This window comes from Myxocyprinus asiaticus, chromosome 38, assembly GCF_019703515.2.
Source record: "Myxocyprinus asiaticus isolate MX2 ecotype Aquarium Trade chromosome 38, UBuf_Myxa_2, whole genome shotgun sequence".
NCBI classification, from domain to species: domain Eukaryota; kingdom Metazoa; phylum Chordata; class Actinopteri; order Cypriniformes; family Catostomidae; genus Myxocyprinus; species Myxocyprinus asiaticus.
In genome coordinates this window covers 18351502-18375566 of record NC_059381.1, presented here as the reverse complement: position 1 = coordinate 18375566, position 24065 = coordinate 18351502, and the positions used below count along the sequence as shown (strand labels likewise).

Genomic DNA, 24065 nt, shown 5'->3' with positions numbered 1-24065 from the left:
ATATGTTTTTAAGTCATTTGTTTTTATTAAACCTTATGCAGAAGCTGAGTTTAATACTGTATATTGTAGTCATTTAAATTACAAATGCTTGAACCATAAAACCTAAGCATGAGATATTGTATTTATCATTGTGATATATTAAAGTCAATGGCATTGCAAAGTAGCACAAACTGCTAATTCAATGCTTGAATCACTGGTCTTCATTAGTTTTAATGATATGGCTATTTAACATAAGTGTTTCTTATATGTCCTTTTTAGAGTTTGTTATTATATACATCATATCAATCATGTCCATGGGCACACCATGTGGCTGAGTATTTAACATTCAACTGTAGATACACAATTTAAAGTTTTTCATTTGCATACTACAATACAGCTAAATGAACTGGATAAACTAGAAATATACATTATCTTGTATATATAAAGAGTGAAATTTCACATTGATGTTGCTGAAATAAAAGACAAGAGAATGTTCCATTAGCACTGAAACTTTATTTGGAATTATGGATAAAATTGACAAATTCAAACTTGAGTAAAAAAAGCACACAGAATAATCAGTTTTCACACAAGACACAATTTCTTCTTCAGATTTATTTTTTATTAGATATTCCACAAAGCAAAACTGCCCTTTGAACCTCTGCAAAAAATTAAAGACACCCTGTTTTTTTTTTTAAACTAAACATGTATTACTCTGAACCAAATACAGATAGCAAACTGTGAAATAACTATTTACATATTGAGGTCAGGGAAATAAATTTGCGCACTCATGGTAAATTACAAACCATTAACTATCAATGATTTACAGTCAGCCCCAATCCTGGATTTTGGGAATAACCAACGTCTGAAAAGGGTTTCCCCCTCGTTTTTGAACAAAAATATCATTCATAAATCAGTATTCCTCCACCGTTCCCCATTCCCAAAACATCAGTTTAAATGTCTCATTCTGAGAACCATAAAAATCCAAGGATATTTCCCCCCAAAACTTTGTTGATCAATACTACACAAAGAATTCAAAAAATATCTTTATTTATAAATTAAACTGTACATACACATTAACCCCCAATATACATTTTTTGAAGTACATTTCATCGGGCATTCACATGGCAAAAACACCTGAATTCTGCAGGCAAATACAAATACAAAAATGTATTTAAAGTATGACTAGCTGAGGTCCCTGCCCCAGCAGCTTTCCAATATAAAAAATATTTCTTTACAAAAACAAAAAAGACCAGCTAAAGTAACCACAAAAAGCAGTGGCTATTTAGCAGCATAGTTAGAAAATAATTGCACTGGTTTGTGATTCTTCATCTAACTTAACCTGAACCTCCTCTTTTACCATTGGTGCATCCGCATCGTCCTCAGAGGGTTCTTCTTTAATACTGGAGCATGAGGCCTCATCACCCTGCTCTTGTTTGATGAAATCCACTAAAGGGTTTTCTGTAAGCATTTTACTGGGTGAAGGTGTGCATTCCACAAAGGAGGATGTCTACAATAAAAAAAGGGGAAGAGTTTTGCCAAGAAAGCAAGCAAGCAAGCAAGATTTTAGAAAGTTTTTAAATAAATAACAAATAACCATTATATAGAAACAGAATCCAAAACTCAGTGCCTATTTAATATATCAGCAGTTTCAGAAATGTGGCTTAAATATGTAGATGTTAAATGTGATGAGGCCATCTTTAAGCGACACTAACGCATGCAATTAATTAATGTTTAACACATTAATTTTTGGATAACTAGGCAGGGCTCTCTGGGACGGTCCTAAGCTGGTTCAGGTCATATCTAAAAGGGAGGGGTTACTATGTTAACATAGGCAACTATGAATCTGAGTAGACATCCATGACGTGTGGAGTCCCACAGGCTCAATTCTTGCACCGCTCCTGTTTAACATGTATATGTTCCCACTAGGTCAAATTATGAAAAAGACACTTACATTATTGTCTTAACTATCACCTAAAAACCAAACACAAGGCATGACGCTGATAAGGGACTGCTGTGGAAGGCTAGCTTGTTGGAGTTCTCCTAGTTCAAATAATTTAAATTTGAACCCATTGCCACTGACCTTTCGAAGCGTCAGCTATTAATTACCAGACAATTCGGATGATGTACAGTGCATCCGGAAAGTATTCACAGCGCTTCACTTTTTCAACATTTTGTTATGTTACAGCCTTATTCCAAATGGATTAATTATTTTCCTCAAAATTCTACAAACAATACCCCATAATGACAATGTGAAAGTAGTATGAAATCTTTGCAAATTTATAAAAAATAAAAAATAACACATGTACTTAAGTATTCACAGCCTTTGCTCAATCAATGTTGAAGCACCTTTGGCACCAATTACAGCCTCAAGTCTTTTTGAGTATGATGCTACAAGCTTGGCACACCTATTTTTGGGCAGTTTCTCCCATTCTTCTTTGCAGGACCACTCAAGCTCCATCAGGTTGGATGGGGAGCGTCGGTGCACAGCCATTTTCAGATCTCTCCAGAGATGTTCAATTGGGTTCAAGTCTGGGCTCTGGCTGGGCCACTCAAGGACATTCACAGAGTTGTCCCGTAGCCACTCCTTTGTTATCTTGGCTGTGTGCTTAGGGTCGTTGTCCTGTTGGAAGATGAACCTTCGCCCCAGTCTGAGGTCCAGAGCGCTCTGGAGCAGGTTTTCATCAAGGATGTCTCTGCACATTGCTGCATTCATCTTTCCCTCGATCCTGACTAGTCTCCCAGTTCCTGCCGCTGAAAAACATCCCCACAGCATGATGCTGCCACCATCATGCTTCACTGTAGGGATGGTATTGGCCAGGTGATGAGCGGTGCATGGTTTCCTCCAGACATGACGCTTGCCATTCAGGTCAAAGAGTTCAATCTTTGTTTCTCATGGTCTGAGAGTACTTCAGGTGCCTTTTGGCAAACTCCAGGTGGGCTGTCATGTGCCTTTTACTGAGGAGTGGCTTCCGTCTGGCCACTCTACCATACAGGCCTGATTGGTGGAGTACTGCAGAGATGGTTGTTCTTCTGGAAGGTACTCCTCTCTCCACAGAGAAACACTGGAGCTCTGTCAGTGTGACCATCGGGTTCTTGGTCACCTCCCTGACTAAGGCCCTTCTCCCCAATCGCTCAGTTTGGCCGGGTGGCCAGCTCTAGGAAGAGTCCTGGTGGTTCCAAACTTCTTCCATTTACGGATGATGGAGGCCACTGTGCTCATTGGGACCTTCAATGCTGCAGAAATTTTTCTGTACCCTTCCCCATATCTGTGCCTTGATACAATCCTGTCTTGGAGGTCTACAGACAATTCCTTGGACTTCATGGCTTGGCTCTGACATGCACTGTTAACTGTGGGACCTTATATAGACAGGTGTGTGCCTTTCCAAATCATGTCCAATCAACTGAATTTTTTTATTTTTAATAAAATTGCAAAGATTTCAAACAAACTTCTTTCACGTTGTCATTATGGGGTATTGTTTGTAGAATTTTGAGGAAAATAATGAATTTAATCAATTTTTGAATAAGGCTGTAACATAACAAAATGTGGAAAACGCGAAGCGCTGTGAATACTTTCCAGATGCACTGTATGTGGGCAGTTCCTGCACTAAAAGCAGAGCAAACCGTTGGCTGTGTTTGGAATAGCATACCACCATACTACTCTTATTATTTCTGTTATACGTAGATATGTTAAAGCAATAAGAGTTGTATGGGTAGTATGCCATTCTGAACACGGACGTTGAATTCCATATCCAAAGCGGATATCCACAGCCTGCCGGCCGATTAATATTGTGGAGGATGAGGGTTTGAAAGATTTAATGTGCATTGCAATGAATTCTCAACCTATGGGGACTATTTCTTTCAATTAGTCAACCTCTCACTTAAGGCAGATTTATACTTCTGCGTCGAAACTACACAGTTACACTGTAGCCTGACACGCACCTCTTCAAAAATTTAACAACGCTCAAGTCAACGCAGACCACAACAGCTGTGATTCATCCACTTTGTTACCAGAGACTGCTCCCAGGATGATAATGATATGAGGTAGCATTGAATTTTATTTCATCTATGCATCGTATATCCACTGATCAGTGATTGTCACGTTGTATTTGGACTCGTTTTGTCTTTTGTGAGCATCTGCTATTTTTATATTCTGTTTAATTCATGAACAAGCGAAAATGCAACAAAAGACGCATCTGTTTACAACTTTGACAGTATGGTGTACAGTAAATAATGTAGAAGTTATGAAAACTGAACACTTCTAATTTGTCATCAGATTAAAAAAAGCATCTGTTTAGAGTTGGTTATTTTGTCTAAATGCATTGTAAAGATTCAAAGCTTTAAAATGACACCCATTGTGTGTTGGACAAGCAAGCTGTCATTTCTTAATTTGATCAATTTTTTCAACATGGAGCATCAAAGTACCCAACAATATTTATTAAGCATACAGTATATGCCTGATTTATTTGTCTCTCTGCATTGCAGGCAACATGTATAATAAACAATATGTACCTAAATACTACATACTTTAATGAACTCGTTTTTAATGCTTCAATTATTTAATAAATACATTTGAATCCATGAAATGCATTGTCTTTATTATGAAATGTACAGTTATTTCAGAATTTAAAGCATTTTCACTTAATACAATAGGATTTTTTGACTGTACTGAAAAAACTATGCAGACACACTAACACAGAACTTCAAATGCAAACCATTGTGTTGGCCACTATGCAGAGCCTATGTTGCAAGTTCGACGCAGAAGTATAAGAGACCTTTAGACTTTGGGAAACATTTAATGTTACTTGAATTGGTGCTATTTTAGTGCATGTTTATCTTAATATAGGTGGAAGGCTATGGAAAATGTTAAAGCATTGTTACCTTTCCTAAAAAAAGAAATCAAAGCATTTTGACAGGAATAGTGGTATATACACGAGTCAAATTTCAGCACTTTCAAAATCTGCGATTAATCACGATTAACTATGAAAAATCATGCGATTAATCATGTTTAAGTATTTAAATTGAATTACAGTACTAATCTTAAGACATTTTTCTTTACAATTATGTATGCACTTACAAGACAGTACAACCTACAAACTGACACTTACATTTTTGTAGTCTTCATAACACGATGGATGGTATGTCTGAAAAAGGGGGAAAAACTTTAATTCAGTATTCATTGACTGTCAGAATAAATTTAAGCCACTACTAGTAAAAAAAAAAAAGACGCTATCACTGAAATTATTTTACCTTTTCATCAACTCGGATGGCATTCTTCAGGTGCCACTCCTCCTCTTCCTCTTCCCAATACATCTCAAACTGCTCCTGGCAAATCTCACATAACTGAGAGATGAATGATAAATTAATAGGAAGACTTTTACTTTAAGTCTTTAACTGACTTTAGTAACAGCCAGATCAAATTCCTTTCTATACGAGTTATCACACATCAGTAATAATAAAAAAAATATATATATATAAGGCAATCCACATAACTGAGCAGCAACACTGATGAACGATTGGGCAGACAAAGTCTTTAACGGATTAAAAATGAATTTCTTTAAGCATAATCACACATCAGGAATATAATATAATATATATATATATATATGCATACTTATGGTCCTAGGTGTATTGTCTTACCTCATGAACAACATCTGCAGCAGCCTTCACACTTTGGAACTCTCTCTCTTTGGCTGCTTCCTGAGTTTTCTGTACAACCTCCTCATGAACTTTTTCAAAGAACTGACTCTTTGCCCTCTCCTCAAGATCAGCAATTTCCTCGAATTCAATCCAATCCTAAAAAACAAAGATTTTGTTTGTCAATAAATCCCTCATCCAGGACTGCATTTTGAGATGATTTCAGTATTCTTATAAATCTCTAAAATGCTGTTTCTGATTAACAATATACATAAATGTAATAAAATTAAAGTGCAGTGGTATCTGGCTTACCATCAGGCTATAGTACCACCTCCGATGTGTAACTTTCTTACTAATGTCCTTCTCAGAACGATTCTGTCTGTAGTGCCAGTCCAAATGATCAGCATACACATCCGTCTGAGATGCAGTAAAACGCACGCCACAGGAATAGCACTGGATTCCAGTATACAGTTTGATGACAACACTGTCGTATCTCCTGTTAGGTCAAATTAAATTTACAAACAAATACAAACAAACTCATAATGTCACGTTTCACTGTCTCATAATTGATCTTTCTGTGTTTGCATCGCTTCTGTCTAAAAATCTAGTGTTAGATCTACATACTGTTTCATGTCATCCAAAACAAAACCAGTCAAATCTGGGACATTTTCATCTTCTTCTTGTTCCTCCTCTTCCTCTTCCTCAGGGACAGATACAGACTGAATTGATACTGTGGAATCTGAAGTCATTTAAAAGAAATCTTTAAAATCATTAAAAGTATAAGAGTATTTTATAAAATAAAGCTTTCTATAATTATAATAATGTATAACAGTGTAGTATATAATAATTCTACAACAGTACAATGTGAGATATAATACCAAACAGTATGCATACCAGTTGTTGAGTCTGTTTGTGAAGGTTTTATTATTCCAGTGGATATAAGCTTTGATACTAGATCATTCACATCTATCTGACTAAGTGACTCAGGATCAGGCTGTGGAAACTGGGAACCTGAGAAGTAAAAACATCAATCTTTTCAATCAACAATTTGGATACAGGTCTAATGGCACTTTTCCACTGCACGTTATGGTTCGACTCTGCTTGTTGTACTTTTCTGAGCTTGCTTTTCCACTGCAGTTTAGTGCTGCCTCAACGTGGGTGGGATTATAGGCTGATCGTCATAGTTGCGCCGCCTCTACTGCCGTGACATCATCTTAAACGCGACAAACATTACTGACCATAAACAATAACATGACCGCTAGCTGTTAGCTACTAGCTCATTGTGCCGCATAAAGTAGTTGTTGCATGGTGATTTTACACAAGTGTAACAGTTAAATTGGCCTGGTTGTTTTAGAAGCAAGCTTTCCAGTAGCTGATCAACTAAATAAAGTGAAGCTTTCAAGCAGAATATAGAGTTAATGTAACAAAACGTCCCATCCTCCATCGTGGACTCCAACAACGCCGTGGCCGAGTCCAGGGCACCCTCCTCCCATTGCTTGCCGGTCTATTGCCATAGATAGCGTCCATTTGGTCAAACCACTTCCACTTTCTTCTGTCTGAACCACTTCGGCTGTTGTGGTCCTTGATGGTTCTGTAGTCACTTAAGTTTTTTTTTAACTTTTCCCTACACTGTTGGTAGGTCCGGTGGTAGCCGTGAAAGACTTTTTTGTTTCGCATCGTTTCGTTCGTCGCTAACGAGGGGAACGTCTGCACCTCGTTTATTGACCACAGCGTGGCTTTGCGCACAGCCATTTCTTTTTACAATTCGAAAGTCACGTGAACAAATGATATTGCTGTTGCTAACTTTAAAAAAACTAGCTGGTTGATGTCCCGTGTCGCAAATCCAGTGACGCTGGTAGTGACGATTCTCTCTGACCAATCAGTGATCTGCAGGGTTTTGACGTCACATTTAGTATCGGCTCGGTTCGCTTGGAACCTCGACCGAGGTGGTACTAAAAAAAAAAAATGATCAGGTACCAGGTACTATCCACAGTGGAAAAACCCCAAAAAGCGAGCAGTTTCGAGCTGTACCGTGCAGTGGAAAAGCCCCATAATATAGATCATAACAACTGCAATCAATTTCAGAGTGAAACACTACCATTACTGTACAATTCAATTTCAGGATATTTGAAAATGAATTAAGAAAAAGAGACTTACCTGGCTGGAAAGGCAATTGGTTTTGTGGCATGAAGGGCTGAGTTCCAATCATCTGAAGATACACAAAAACAAACACCACATTTTACCCACTGAGAACTTTGGGTATAATAAAGACTAAGGCACTCAACTTTGTATTGCTGTTTAAGAAGTGAGGGACATTTTGAGTATGGAATACTTACAGGTGGAACATTTCCAACACCTGGACCTGGGAATGGAGGAGGTCTATAAGAATTCTGGAATTCTGATGATGTAGGTACTGGCACGCCACAGTTTGGTGCTTGTGGAACATTTGGCTGCATAGGAAAAGGTTGGGCTGGGCTGCCAAACGAGTTCATAGGTGTCATATTGAAATTGGGTGGTGGCACACCAGGGTTTATTACAGGAGCTTGAGATGGATCGTACATTGTCGGCTCTTGTGGTCTCAGCTGATGTTGGATATTTGGACCGCAGAATCTTGGGGGAGCTTGTGGGTCATATCTTGGCATGACTGGTTGGGCATCAAATCTTATGGATTCTGGCTGCACTGGGTTCTCAAACCGCATCCCACCTGATGGATTGTCAAATCTAACTGTACCTTGCTGTTCATCATAATTAATTAGTCTAGACTGGAACCTTGGCTCATTATATCTGGGCGGACCCTGTGGTATGTGAGGATTATCAAACCTTGGTGGACAAACATATCTGTTTTGATGCCTGGGTTGATCATAATGAATTGGGGCTTGAGGCTCAAATCTTACCATATTATGAGGCTCTACATATCTCATTGGCCTAGATGGTACTTGTGGGTTATTATATCTCACAGGTCTTTCAAGGGTTTTAAGAAATGGTCTTTCAAAGCGGGGTACATGAGGGGCATCATATCGATGTCCAGGGAACCTCATGGGTCCATGACCACCCGACCCATCATATCCACCTGTATTGCCTTCAAATCGAGGAGTAGGATAAGGTCTTGGTGGACCGTCTAACCTAGGTGGACCATCTATTCTTGGAGGACCGTCTAACCGTGGCTCCCTCATATGACTAGGTGCCCCATCATAAGGAGACTGAGAACTCTTATATCTATCAAATCGCTGAGAAATATTCAGTCCATCATGCCGTGGCATATTTGCCTTCACATTTGGTTCTTCAGAAGAGTGAGTTGGTGTTTGCCCAGGGGATTCACCAAGGTTTCGTCCGCTTCGTCCCTGTTCCAAGAAAGGTTCATGCCTTTGAAGACTTTCTAAACTTATTGGACCATCATCTGTGCCTGTGCCAGAGTGCACACTGTTGGGACTTTCAAAACGTGGACTGATGTCTCCTTCGGGAAGTTGATCCATTTCAAATTCAGCAGGTGATGATGCCTGCTCAAATGGCAGTACTTTTCCAGCTGGCCCATCCAAGCTGATGGGGCTTGGTGAATTTCTGAAAGTGGAACCTGTACACGATGGGGTCCTATTGGTTCTTCTAGGATCATCATGGCCCAAGACTGATTTTATGGCATCACTAGGCTTTTTGTGCACATCTGAGCTCTCACTGTGTTGTTCACTCTTTTCATGAGGATGTTGATAAGTCAGGTCATCATGAAAAGGCAATTGGCCCTCTTTGTGCACTGTGAAGATTGACAAAATGTATGTAGGAAAAGAAATGGCACAGTCTCAGTAAAAATCATTCCATTGACAACACCTTTATACAAAAAAAAAAAAAAAAGTTCCTCCATTTCAGTAAAAATATATCCTTCATTTTCTATGTCCTAAATGGTACATTTAAACAGCTCATTTCAAACAGGTTATATCAAAACAAAAAAACATAAGTTAAAATTCACTACTGACAATTGGGGCATCAATAATTAACTATATTATTTAACAAATTTACCTGAACGCTGGAGTTGTGTTCTTCTTAACTTGGATTTATGTTCAAGATAAGAAAGCTCAGCAAGACTTATTGTTTCTTGTGATTTCTTTTTTGATGAGTACATCCCTTCGTCACATGATTCATCCCAAGAGTCAGAGCGTTGTCTTTCCTCCTGATACTGAAAAAGTTGCTTTATTTGATGGGCTACACTGAGGAATTCTTCATTGGATATCTCACCATCAGCATGCCTTTCGCTTGCCTGCAATAAATGTTGTGTTGTAAGTATTACAGCAGGCAAAAAAATTATCACAAAAACTAAGGATAAAATTGGCACACCTTTCTCAGAAGATCCCTTTTACTTGCAGAATTGAGTGCTTCTGGTATTTGTAGGTTGGCATCAATGCTCAGCCGATGTATTTTAGGTGTACGAGGTGTGGTGGGTCTCTGGGTGTTCCATGTCTTGTGCCCCTGGGTACCCAGTCTTCCATGTGAGATATCTCGCTCTGACTGTTTGGGACTGTTCACAATTTTTTGTTTAAAAAATTTGGCTGATCAAGGTGTTGATCATATGGCAAAACAAATAGATCAGTGAATGGAATTTAACATTTAAAATAAATATATAATCACTCACCGTTTATTTTCCTCCCATCCACTCTTCCACCTCTTGCCATCTTTTGTGTCTTTGTGCTCGGCAGGAGGGATTCTCTGTTGTGGTCCATCCTTCTGATCTGCAGGTCTATCCTCGAGTGGCCTTTTTGACCGCCTTGGTTCTGGAGCACTTTTCTTAGTAGTACTTCGTTCATCTCTTAAATTTGTTTGTGGAAGAGCATCTTCATTATGTGGATGTTTGTTTAACTGTCTAGCCTTTCCAGACTTGGGAGGTGGAGTAATACTCCTCATTTTTCTCTTTGGAGATAATCGCCTGTCTTTTCTCTTTGGAGAATGTACTGGTGGTGAACGGGATTTTGAGCGAGACCTTTTTCTAAACTTTTCTCTGTTTACTTTATTTTCTTGTTTCAGAAATGTTTCAAGTCTTTCATGTTTATTTAAAGAGCCATTTATAAGCTTGCCTCTGGTGATGCTGGATTTCTGGTGATCCATGCTTTTGGCCGTATCATCCCTATCTTTTTTCTCAGAACTTCTCTTCTTCTCTCTGACATCTTCCTCTTTTAAATCGGTCTTGTCATTTTTCTGCTTATGTAACCTTGGGTCCTTCTTATTAAATTCAGCTGTTCTTGTATGTTCAGTCTCCATCCCTCTGGGTCTGACTAGGAGACCTTTGCCAGATGGTGAAACAGACTTGGATTTAACCCTTTCGTCAATGGCAGAGGTATCTTTTTTTGGAATCCTAATCTTGTCCAACTTACTCTGTCTTTCTGCTAAGGCTTGCTCTTTTTTTTCAGATGTATTCAGAAAACCTGATGCAATCTGGCTCTCTTTCTTTTGTATCACTTGTTCCTTTGTATTTACAGCTGTTGTACCAAATCGTTTTATTCTAGGATCCCTTGTTGAAAATTTTTCTGATGGTGCTTGAGGCCAAGGTTTGGTTTGTGTTGCAGGAACAGTTTGGGTGACCTTTGGTGACACTTCAAAATGGACTGGAACATTGATATGGTGGTTTGTAGCCAAAACAGGACTTGCAGCCTTGAGGATCAAAAAATAAAATAAATAAGAATTTATATATATATATATATATATATATACATATACACATACACACACACACACACACTACTATAAATGACATTATTTCTGTTAATTTATGTATGATTATTTAAAAAAAATGAAGGCATTTTCTTTGCATATACACACAGCAATACACTAGTGTTTTGGCTGTGTCTATGTAAAATTATGCAGACACATCAACACTGAACTAAAAATGCAAACAACCACGTAGGCCACAGCGTAGGATTGACACAAAAGTATTAACGAGCCTAAAGTAGGATATATATTATTATTGCTAAATACCAGACGAATAAATGAGCAAAATGTGGGGAAACTTCAATTATTGTGGCTGCATATTCATCCAATGGATCCCAACATTAGGAAATAGTGGCAGCAGTTATTTTTAACAAAGTCTCTGGACATTTCAGTCTAATCTCAACAGTCTGTGCAGCAGATTTCAATGCAGATTTTGTAAACCTTTCACAATGCAATGCAGACTATTCTTGAAAGACAGGAGCAGTGTAAGCTATGTGGGAGCCAACAAACCCGCAATAAACCCGCAATCCATAAGCATTTGACATGCAAAGAGGGCATTTATAAAGAGCAATTAAAAAATATAGTAGCAAAAACAGCCCATTTTATTATAAGGGTCAGAAAGGTGATACAAATAAGGGAGAAAAACTCTACACTGTCACAGCGTGCATGAAATCTAACATTTATTTATATATTTAAATACCTAACAAAGGGCATATGACTGAAACATTACCATTTAAAAAATACTGTATTGAATTGCAAGCTATGACAGTATATATTAGCTTTTCTTCTTCGTATTATTCCGTGTCCAGCATACCTACCAGCAGGGTTGAGGAGTAATGGAATACATGTAACGGGATTATGTATTTAAAATACAAAATATTAGTAACTGTATTCCACTACAGTTACAATTTAAATCATTGGTATTTAGAATACAGTTACATTCAAAAAGTATTTTGATTACTGAAGAGATTACTTTGCATTTTATTGTCAATTGTTTCATTTAATATTTAGTCCTTTCAGATGGAAAACATTTATACATATAAATGACGCAATCCAAAGTGCATTTGAACAGCGGTGAAACACTTTCTTATGATGTGTTACATTCATATGAGCAGACAGAGGAGTAAGTCTGAAGTTTGGAGCAGAAGGAATAGAAATAAACCTTGTGTAAATTGTCAGATTTACGCTAAGCTAAAATGCTATTTCTAGCCATTTTACATGCACGTTTCCAGGCAAGATCATATTTTTTTTTTCAAGAATATTCACGTTAGACCAATTTCTTTTTTTCTAGTAAGACCTTTGGTATTAGGGCAAAAATCAAAATTCGTGCTAATTTATTTTATTGTTTTCCTGTAAAAATATCTAAAAATCTTTAAAACAAGATCAGTTTGATTTATCTTGTTTTAGAAACAACACTGCATATGATATTTAGGTTTTTCAGAGAATGTATTTTTAACGTGTATTTTGTCTAGAGTTTTTATAGTCAAAACAAGTGAAAAAATCTACCAGTGCTGAAGAAGTAATCCAAAAGTATTTAGAATACGTTACTGACTTTGAGTAATCTAACGGAATGTTACAAATTACATTTTACAGCATGTATTCTGTAATCTGTAGTGGAATACATTTCAAAAGTAACCCTCCCAACCCTGCCTACCAGCAACAAGTGTGTGAGGTGTTTATGTCAGGGTTCCCACACCTCTGACCAATTAATTTCCATGATTTTTTTTCCCAGTCGCTCATTACTGGACAAGTACTTTTACATTTTATAGACAGAGTACTCACAAAAGCCATTTCTAGCCAGTTAAATATTTTAGCGCAAAACTAGAAATGTTTATATTGACCATAAAAATTTCCGTGACTTTTTAGGATTTAACTAATTTACATGAACAGGAAATTCCTATTTTAAATTTCCCTGATATGACCGTGGAAACCCTGTAATATTTATTCAGAAAGAGGATGTTAAATGTGAATGAAAAACTAAAGCATTAACCGTTTTGTCACACTCACACCAAAAATAGTCCAACAAGTGGAGTGGATTAATAAAACAGAAGAATGACACTTTTTGCACAACATTAACAGTTATATAACTGCAATTACTAGTGTGTTTTTCAAGTTCACCAGAACAACCTGCAATCACAAATGACACAAAAGTGCATCACTATTAAACTCACCAACTGGGCTTTTGTTTGCTCAAGTTCAAGCTCAATCTTCTTTTGCTGAAGCTCTAGCAACTGTTTCTGCTTTGCAAGCAACTGTTGCCTAATTATTTGTTCTTGTGTCAAGCTCTTCTCACTGAGAGTGGGATGACTAGGAGGTTGTAGTGTAGCGGGCTTGGGAGATGTTACTTCTTCAGTCTATATAAAACAATAAATATAAAAAAAAAAAGCATATGTTTCAGAAAAAAACACAAGTACACTTCAGGCCAATAAGAAACTCCTCCCAACCCATGGAATTAAAGGACCACAGTCATTGCTCCTCAAATGCTTACCGGCTTTAAAAATTTGGGGTTTACATGAATGCTGGCATTCACATTTGGTGGCAAAGGTTTAATAGGCCAAGCAGGATCTACAGAGTTCACACGCACATCTAGTGCATACAGCTTCTTCAAGGGGAAAATTTCATCCCATGTGGAACGCAATTTGAAGAGACTTTTTCTAGTGCCCTCATCCACCTGAAGTGAAGCAAAACAAAGGGGGGGGGGGAAAGCATCTGACTCTTCCGTTTATTTTCACACAACACATTGACAAAACCATTCCACTGAAGCACACTATAAACAACGTTAATTCAAAAATAGAAAATGCCGTATTTGGTGGCTTTTGACCATTAAAAGTAACAATTTAAATACTACCAAAAGTGAAGAATTACATTCACATTATGGTTTTAAATGAGGCCAAAGAGCACAACATTTAATCAGATGGAACACCGTGAATACAAATTCAAGGAATTATGTACCTTCTCAAAAACACAAATAAAGGAATTGACTAGGTTCTTAGCAAACACTTCAAGGTATTGTCGTCCAACATTCTTCACTATGGAATCCACTAAGTATAAAACGGGGAGCTTCTCAGCAGCAGGTGCCTAAAGTGATAGAAAACTGACAAGTTTAGACAACAACATGGGAGAAAAACACAACTACATTGAATTAAAAGCTTGATTGGTGAAGCCATTTAACTGTTGTTAAATTCTGGCTTAAAAAAAAAAAAAAAAAAGTGAAGCCAAAGTACAAAATATTAAGTCCATGTGTTGTGGCTCAAAAAAATAACATAAGGACTCCATGAAAAACCAGGTAGTGTTCTCAGTGATTCTTCAGATGTGGAAAAAATGGTTCCAAGTTCAAAAACAGGAGATAAAAAGTAAACTGTTGAAAATCTTCTTCAGTGTTCAGTCTTCAGGTTTAGTTCAGTCCATCAAGCAGGAACAGTTTTGTTAGGTTGTCAGTACATTTCAGTTTTTTGCTGGTATTTTTTTTTTTTTTTTAAAGAAAATAGAAGTGTTCCACAAAGGCTCTGTAGTATCAAGCCTAACATTTTAGATGTTAAAAAAAGCTAATTTAATTTGCTTTGGTATAGTTGTACTTTACCATGAATTCAAGTTTGTGATCCATTTCGAGCACATGTTTAGATTGAATCTATGTATTGGAAAACAATTACACTTTTGTCTTCACATTATACATGAGGCCAGAATGGATTGACAAGAAAAGTTACCTACATGCCCCAGTGCAGAGAATTTTTTTTCCCAAGGGAACTCTGACACATTCAACTCTGTAATGTCATAAAATGACACTGAACCAAGGCAATGCCTGGGTGGTGAACATTTAAATTAGGTTGAAATCATTATTGCAAACATTACCACAAAAAAATACACTAGGAAATAAAGACAAAAGGACATTACACATGGTTTATTGTCACAGTTGTATACCATTTATTAACAATGCAGTAAATAAAAGTAATTTTTCAGAAACCTAACACCCCAAACCCTTTATTAATGAAAGTACAAAGGAATTTGAATGGCGCACATTTGTATTAAAGACTATAAAGCCAGGCATGCTCATTCTCGGAGCATGCCAAATACGACTATTCGAAAGAATTGGCAAGCTAGAGCAATAAATACGTTGCAAACAAACACATTAAAATGTAATATAAATATAGAAAGATAACACTAAACCCACGAATTCCAACAATTACCAACTATCCTTGTACATGGGCAGCAAACCATGTGTGCCAATTGATGATAACTACAGGCATGAGTAAGCAAAAGCTTCAACTACATACTCATTGTTACTAAATAAAATAAAAAGGATACATGTTGCTACCCAATTGAGAATCAAGCCAATTGTACAAGATTGCAATAAGTGCAAAGTACACACACACACACACACACACACACACTAGTAAACGACGTTGACTCTAGTCGCTGGCCATATTACGTAATCTGAAAAAGTTACAATTTCGTTAGCTTTCATACGTTTTGTAGATGGATATAATCAATTCGTCATGAAACATCTGAATTTTAACAGTTGATTACATGTGGACAGTAAGAACGTAAATTTAAACATGAATCATACAATCTGTTTTTTACCATACGTAATTATCGGATAACTTTCGTCATTTTGTAATCTTAATCTTATTAAGTATGGATGACGCGGTTTATTAACTAGGCTTAATGTGCGTCAACACCTTGTCCTATGTAACGAGCAGCTGTTACCCTACATTCTGACAAACATGCCGTCTTCAACTGGCCTAATTTGCTGAGCCACAAAGTTAGGATATACTGGCTGAAATCAAACGGATCTTATTGTATAACAATTAATTAAATACTGACTGGCTATGACATACAGCATTAAAACTCGTGTTTACGATGATTTCCACGATGTGGTTAGCAAACTAGCCGTGCTGCCGCCATGTTATAGACCTCATGTCACGTCGTCATTTGACTAACAAACAGGCCTAGAGACGATGACTGGAACAAAACAAAAATAAATCTATTTTCATAAAAACCTTGGCAATTTGTGCTTCAATTATTGCGACGATATCCTTGGTGAATTGGATGTTCTCTTCGGCTAGAATGGTAAGCATATTGATGTGCGGTTTGCTGTTGAAAGTCAGATCTTCCAGCGAGGACTCATACTCGCGACAGGCGTCCTCCCTCGCGCCTTCGTCCGACATCTTTGAGCCGTTGAGTCGACAAAATTTACACTATTACACAAACATTAGCTGCAACACAGTCCATTTAAACATCTGTTCTTCCTCTTCGTTTCCTCTGTACGTTGAATGCGGTGTCGTTTATCTCATCTCGCGTCTTTCATTTAACGATATTCTCTGTTTCGGTTGAGCGTTGTAAAATGTCCGTCGTGATTCAGCAGAGACTGCGCGTCACATGAGATATTTTATACTTCAACGTGCGTCACTGGTTTCCGATTGGCTGCGCTGAATGTCTCGAATTTGATTGGGCGATGAAGACTTTAAGTTGAATATCATTGGCCAAAAACAGAACCATGACATTCAAGAAGAGCCTATCAGGGTTAAATAATTTAACAATTTCGCAAAATCACAAGAGAGTACAATGTTGGCATAGTTACTGTTGAAATTAATCTACACACTGAAGGATAATTAGCAGAGATATGTTCAGTGGGGTTAAAACAATGTTCATTATTCTCAAACTTGTAAAGATGGTTTTAACTACTGTAGCTCTGGAGTTTAATGGTCTTATTTGTGCACACTAACAATGCATAACTTTCGGCGAACATGAGGCAGTGCATAAATTCGCCATGGGTTCCCTCTGGATTTTCCTATTGGTTATTATAATGGCTAGTTTTGGATTTGTGAGTAAAATAAGGTCTGTGGCAAACATTACATTGGTGATACGTGGACGTTTTGTTGTACAACATACATTGCACACTTTCATTCCTCAAACGTGAATTTTGAAGACGTGTTGAATTGCATACTTAAAAAAAAAAAACATGGCGGTTTCAAAATTCGAGTTTGAGTAAACTATAAGCTTCACGTTTCCGTCTTTAAACCCTCCAAAAATTGGCCTTCATTCACTTTCATTGTAAGTGTCTCACTGTAACCTTGATTGTTGCTACGGGACGGACGGACAAGTCGAAATTGTTTTTTGTGGTAATCAACATTATTCCACAAACTTAACCTGTGTTGAACCCGGAATGTTCCTTTAAGCATATTTCAGAATAAAAAAAAATCAACACTGAGTTAAAAAACAAACAAACAAACAATTGAGCTCTTTATTTAAAAAAAAAAATAAAAAAAATAAAATAAAACTATGCCATATATTGTGCTTTGAAAAGGAAACCAAAAAATGTATTCACAGTTTTCAATCACAAAACCAAACGGGGTTGTTATTACATATTTATTTTTACAAATTACTATAATTTTTTTTTTTTTTACAAATAACACAAAGACAACAGCTTATTTACAAATATATTTCATTTTACAACAAGCGTTGACAATTAAGATGGAAAAGCCTTAGTTCATCTCTAAATTTTTCTCTTAATTCTCCTTTTTTCCCCCCTAAAGTTAATTTCGATCTTAATTCAAAATGAATTTTCAAAAAGATCTCTGGACCATTCATTTACATTTGTAGATGAACTACAACTTGCATACTGCACGTCAGGCTCACCTGGTAAACTTTCTCTAGAGCCAAAAATCTTCAACTGATCCAACTCAGACAATGTGACCTTGGGTATGCTCTGTGTGTTTTCACACTTTTCCCTCAGAACTGTGATGCTACTTTTAAACTCAAGATTAAGTTCTCTGGAGTGTAAACGTTTTTGGCTTCGTCCAGTCTTCTGTCCAAGTGAGGGCCCATAATAAGAAACTGGGGTTGATTGCAAACATGGTGAAAAAAGCAAGAAGCCTGAAACTCCAGGCTCTGATGCGTTGACATTCTTTGGTTCATTTACATTAGACATCTCTGACACATCCGAACAGTCCATGGCCATGTTTTGACAAGAGGCAAACAAGTCGGCAGAGCAATTGTACTTATCCCCATGCTCATCAAACATGCTCTGTTCCTGCTTGACTTTGCAATTTATAGAATGGACCTCAGTTTGTGCACAGTGCCTGAAATATTTGCCCTCTTCATGGTTTAATGGACAACAAGCCACAGAGAGCCTGCTCTTGGTTAATCTTTTTCTTTGTAAAGTGAGTTCATTTCTGTTAGGGGGATGCATTGAGCTCACAAAGTCAGGACTAAAAGGCATATTTAAATCTGAGCAGATAATCTTTTTCCTTTTTCGACGTGAAGAATTGGGTGTGCACAGAACATTAGGAAGATTGTTAGCTTTGTTCTCAATTTCAAGATTTTCTGGACATTGATTTTCAACGTTCTCTTTCCAGCTTATGTTGTTCTCATTGCACATTGGTGAGGACGTAGATGTTTCACCACAATGAGGAATTTGTATAGTCTTTGGGATATGGTTTGTCTCCATGGAATGTTCAATTAGAGCACGTCTGTTTAGGTCCTGGATAATTTGATCTGTTTTACCTAAACTGTGCATATTTGCAAGCCTTAGCTCCTTAGTGTCAATTATCTCTGATACTGGAAACTCAACACTGACAAAATCATCTAAGCTATCAGATAAAGGTGCATCCTCAAAATCAATACATATATTTTGACCAAAATGACTGAAAAGTGACTTCTCAAAACAAGGTGCATCATATTCCTGCCCAGATATAGCACTCACTAGGCAGTGGTCAGATGTAGCTCTTTTGGAATAATTTTCATAGGACTTGGTCCCCAAGGGATATACAGGGTCACATACAGCAGAACTACTGACATGTGCTAATAATTCAAACATATAAGAGCTTGAGGTCAAAGATTTTCCATTACTGTTCTGTGTTTCATCTTTCAGTCCATCCTTTACCCCATAAACATGTTTCAACTGATCAACAGGGCTTTGATTTGACCATAAACAATTGTCAGTTAAAAATTCCAGACTGCATTTACATGTTCTTGTGTCTTCATTCTGTGGTGAAAGAGTATTAAGATCATATTCGCTGAACTGTTGTAATGAGTCATTACTTAATTCTTCCGGGGTGAAACATAATCCAGGTGATTTCCATGCGCATGAGGGTGTGAATCCTCCATTGCTGAGTTGAGAATTCAGCTTTGCACATGATGGCAGACTATAATCAAAGCTATATAGTTCATTTCCTTGTGAACTTTGTGAGTCTTTCTGTTGTGATAGATAGATATTGTTGGCAGATTCAGAATGGCGTGAATGTGAATTTACTTGCAAAAGGTTTTTTAAATAACCAATTACAGTGGATCCAATCAAAGTCTGACTTGGAGAAATTATTTGACAAGCCACTAACTGTCTAGACATCAAAGCCAGCGAAGAAGTGTGGTTATCCGCCCACCAAGATTTGGCATCAGTATTACAAACCTGTCACAAAAGAATTAATCAAATGTATTACAAATATTGGGAAATGTGGAAACCCCACCCAAAATTAAAGGAGGAAATAAGGAAACATACCTTTAACCCAAAAACTATACATCTTCCTATGAAGCAGTCCTCTACAGCTTTGATAAGCAGTTGTTGAATAGTATATGTACCATCAGGTTTCTCCAAATCAATAAATCTGTGAACAACACATTTTTAAATCAGCGATGAATAAACAGAAATGATCATATAAAATCTGCATATGTTTATATCAAGAAAATGCTTAAAGGAATATTCAAGTTCAATACAAGTTAAGCTCAATCGACAGCATTTGTGGCATAATTTTGATTACCACAAAAATGTATTTCGATTCATCCATCCTTTTCTTAAAAAACTAAAATCGAGGTTACATTGAAGCACTTTCAATGGAAGTGAATGGGGCCAATTTTTGGAGGGTTTAAAGGCACAAATGTGAAGCTTATAATTTTATAAAAGCACTTATATTAATTCTTCAAATAAATGCCATGTATTATTTGAGCTGTAAAGTTGTTTAAATCATCGTTTTAACAGTCCTTTTAGGGTTTGTTGACATTACAACGTCATGACAATTAAGTTTTAAAATTGGCAATAACTTTTCACAGAAATTAATTTGTGATTTTATCACACTAAAATCATCTTGTGGCTATACTTTTGAAATAGTGAGTATTTGAACTTTTATGAATTGGTTCCATTCACTTCCATTGTAAGTGCCTCACTGGAACCCAGATTTTTGTGTTTTTTAAAGAAAAGGTGGGAAAAGTCCAAATTAATTTTTGTGGCAATCAACATTATGCCACAAATTCTGTCGATTGAGCTAAACTTGTATTGAACCTGAAATATTACTTCAAAACCATACCTGTTAAGATCACCCGCAGTAATACCAAAGAAGGGATTTAAACAGCCACCGAATACTGTCACACCAAATATATCCTGGTTTCTGGACACTTTAAAAGAGAGTCTGTATCTGTAGTCCACGTTTTGCAAGTCATATGTAAATCCACACTTAACACATGTAGCCCTAAAAAAAAAAACATTTTCAGAATCTTAACATTCATTTATAATGTACAGACAGATGTTTAAACACCCATACTCGTGTAATAGCATTGTTATAACAGCAGTAATTACACACAACTATACTTAACAGCAAAATCATTGGCAACAGTGCAGAGAAACTATATGAACTGCATCAAATCACGTACCTTTTATTGGTTTCCTGAGATAACCTGGACAGACAGCCTTTGCAGCATGGGTATACGAAACAAGAGTCTTGCAGAGAAAGTATTGTGCAACTCACCAGAGCTCTTGTGTTACTCATGAGTGCTTATTCAAACAACTGGCAAAAGTTCCCAAACATTTCAGAGGAATTTCGTTATTCAGACAAATCTTAACAAAACACAGGGCACTGCTATAAAATTAGATCTCTATTATCAAAATTACATATAATGTTATTTAAAGAAAACAATCTAAAAGAGATTAATCAGTAGGGAAACGCAAGATAAAGGCAAAACTTCGATAGACAAACTGCATTTCAAATAAAGAGCGAATATCTTCTTCGATGGTTTCTGCCTCATTCAACAGGGATCACAGCGCCATCTACAGTACAATATAAACGGCATTTCTGTGAGATCATTAAAGATCATTTTCAGGCGTTATAAATTCAGGTTTCAAGGGTTAAAACAAATGTATTATAAAGTCCTTTATTTTCAATATCACGTTTGATATAATGTGCCACAGTCGTGCGCCTCGTTTATACGGCAGGTGTCAGTGTTGCATAGTAGCTGAAATGTAAAATTAACATAACGCGTGTAATAGAAACATTATCTGTTGTCACGTTAAAAGTAAATGTGCAATGGTACTCGACTGCTCCTTGCTTGATACCAAAAGTTTTGTTAAAGCTGAAAAAATATTTTGTCCTTTGTTTATAAAGTCACTGGCGGAACTCTCAGCCTTGTCGATGTTTTTACCCGGACAACTGTATTGAAACACTGCGGGCTCTTTGATTTTTAGTTTAGATTTTCCTTTAACTTTGTGCTGATTTCTTAAGAGTGTCATTTAAAATACAAAGATATATTTACGCAAACAGATCTTGGATGACTGACAGAGGAGTGAAGTTTCACGTACATGAGTTTTCAATAGTGTCTAAATGACTTAATTCTGTGCTGGCTAAAATGAAAAGAATAATGCAAGTAATGTTATGTATTCCTTTTGATTCACTGACATGAGTTTGTGTATATGTATAAGCGACGAGAGGTAACAGTGCAACAGCTACCTTAACAAACAGTTTAAACTTGTTTTTACTCAGCTAAGGTAAAGATATTAATTTATAGTAACTAAATGTTTAAATGTGATTACGTCAAAGACAAGGAAGAGTTCTTTGGGACAGCGTCGAGTTGTTAAGAAAAAGGGGTACGAAATGTCATCAGTAAGAAACTGTTGAGTCTTTCTTGTTTGTGTAAGTATCTATGATTGTGTATTTACAAACTTGGTTGACATGGAGCTTTTGATTGTATCCTTCTCTCACTAACATTAACCCCTTCTTTACCTTCCCTTCAGAACTTTTAATGTACACAATAAGTAAGGGAGACTTCATACGGATGGTAAATGAATGTATTGGTGTTTAAAGGAATATTCCGGGATCAATACAAGTTAAGCTCATTCGACAGCATTTGTGACATAATATTTATTAACACACACACACACACACACACACACACACACAAACAAACACAAATCGACTCGTCCCTCCTTTTCTTTAAAAAAAAGAATCGGGGTTCCAGTAAGACACTTACAATGGAAGTGAATGGGGCCAAGTTTTGGAGGGTTTAAAGGCAGAAATGTGAAGCTTATAATTTTATAAAAGCACTTACATTAATACTTCTGTTAAAACTCATGTATTATTTGAGCTGTAAAGGTATTAAATCGTCATTTTAAAGTGGTTTTAGGGTTTGTTGACATTACATTGTCATGACAACGAAGTTGTAAAATTTGCTATAACTTTACACAGAAAAGGTTAATAAGTGATTTTATCACAAATAAAATGATATTAACATTGAAAAAGTGAATATTCACTTTAGGACCCCATTTATTTCAATTGTAAGTGCCTCACTGTATGCCAGATTTTTGCTTTTTTAAAAGAAAAGGGGGCACAAGTCAAAATTAATTTTTGTGGTAATCAGCATTATGCCACAAATGCTGTAGATTGAGCTTAACTTGTATTGAACCAGGAATATTCATTTAAGATTAAATATGTAAAAAGTGATGTTTGAAGAAAGCAAAGAAAAATCAAGTTAAATATCACTTGTGAGCAGAGTATTTTTTATTAAACATAATTTCTGAAATTGTGCCAAATTATACAAAAGTGTGAAAATGTTAGGATAAAATTTTTGCTATGAAAGTAGCCTTAGCTAGACAAAGGAGTCAGCCATTTTATTTAAAAAATGTTTGAAATGTAATTTCCATCACCTTCATTTCCACCACAGAATAATAAATAAATAAATAAATAAATAAAATGGTGCATATACATACACTGTTGGACATTGTTAGAAGACTAATTTAAAAAACAAGTAAGAGTGTGAAAAATGTTTTAATGAGAATTTGCTTTCTAGGAATCCACAGTGCTAAAAGTGCCTGAAGTTGAAGAAACACCCTAATGTATATTTGCATTTTATTTTATTTTTTATTTTATTTTATTTTTTTACCTTTTTACTTAATTGTGCTAACACAGTAATCATTGAAATAAGATTTCTTAGTCAATTCGTATGGCTGCATACTGCAAGTTCCATATAATTAGTTATTTTCTCTTTGGTACCCTAAAAAGCACAAAGCATTCATATGGGACGTCCTGCTGATCAGTCAGATTAGCTTTTGCTCTCCAGTAGGGGGCTCCCTAAGCCTGTTCTGTAGAAGTACAGCGTCTAGGATTGGAGGGTTGGAGCTAAACTCTGCTGGACTGTGGCCCTCCAGGAACCGAGTTTGACACCCCTGGTCTAGGAGTTCAGAGAATGTTTGAGTGGCAGGCCTTGGTGTCCTTGGGCAAAGTGATGGATGGCCAAAACCTGGTATATTCTGGTAAATTCTGTTTTTCTTGTTTACTGTAAATATTTACTTTATCCTGTTCGAGAATTGCATACAACATTAATTTATGTGGAGAAAATAATATGTTATATCGATCTGACAAATAATATTCTGTTGGGTGTTTTTAAATGTGAAATAGAAAATAAATCTGATTTTACAAGGTAAGTAAATTAGTTTTTGTGGTTTTTATGGTACTTTCTTAGAATATCTGTAATTTCCCAATTTTTCCCTGAGAGAATATAAAAAAACA

The 24065-nt window shown here is 36.5% G+C and overlaps 2 protein-coding genes across 2 annotated transcripts; both read right to left on the bottom strand.

Annotated features, from left to right (window-relative positions):
- Positions 1-573: 573 nt before the first annotated feature.
- Positions 574-16664, bottom strand: LOC127428665 (pre-mRNA cleavage complex 2 protein Pcf11-like). Its single transcript, XM_051677168.1, has 16 exons — positions 16299-16664; positions 14254-14379; positions 13790-13972; positions 13473-13655; positions 10232-11244; positions 9937-10117; positions 9622-9859; positions 7950-9358; positions 7771-7822; positions 6508-6624; positions 6238-6352; positions 5926-6109; positions 5617-5772; positions 5227-5319; positions 5085-5120; positions 574-1486 (listed from the first exon to the last, which is right to left on the bottom strand). Exons 1-16 carry the CDS (start codon positions 16464-16466, stop codon positions 1274-1276), a joined length of 4467 nt encoding a protein of 1488 aa, XP_051533128.1. The 5' UTR covers positions 16467-16664; the 3' UTR covers positions 574-1273.
- A 934-nt stretch (positions 16665-17598) lies between these two features.
- Positions 17599-21292, bottom strand: LOC127428845 (DNA damage-induced apoptosis suppressor protein-like). The gene is made up of 4 exons (XM_051677483.1): positions 20941-21292; positions 20598-20759; positions 19796-19901; positions 17599-19705 (listed from the first exon to the last, which is right to left on the bottom strand). The coding sequence occupies exons 1-4, from the start codon at positions 21054-21056 to the stop codon at positions 17852-17854; spliced, it is 2238 nt and encodes a 745-aa protein (XP_051533443.1). The 5' UTR covers positions 21057-21292; the 3' UTR covers positions 17599-17851.
- Between the last annotated feature and the right edge of the window lie 2773 nt (positions 21293-24065).

Excerpts from the sequence above, each read along its gene's own strand:
- LOC127428845 (XM_051677483.1), bottom strand. The coding sequence starts at position 21,056 with ATGAGTAACACAAGAGCTCTGGTGAGTTGCACAATACTTTCTCTGCAA. Across the intron at positions 20,760-20,940 it reads TCTCAGGAAACCAATAAAAG|GGCTACATGTGTTAAGTGTG; the intron begins GTACGTGATTTG and ends TTTTTTTTTTAG. Across the intron at positions 19,902-20,597 it reads ACTGCGGGTGATCTTAACAG|ATTTATTGATTTGGAGAAAC; the intron begins GTATGGTTTTGA and ends TGTTGTTCACAG.
- LOC127428665 (XM_051677168.1), bottom strand. The coding sequence starts at position 16,466 with ATGTCGGACGAAGGCGCGAGGGAGGACGCCTGTCGCGAGTATGAGTCC. Across the intron at positions 13,973-14,253 it reads TTATTTGTGTTTTTGAGAAG|GTGGATGAGGGCACTAGAAA; the intron begins GTACATAATTCC and ends GCTTCACTTCAG. Across the intron at positions 13,656-13,789 it reads ACCCCAAATTTTTAAAGCCG|ACTGAAGAAGTAACATCTCC; the intron begins GTAAGCATTTGA and ends TGTTTTATATAG.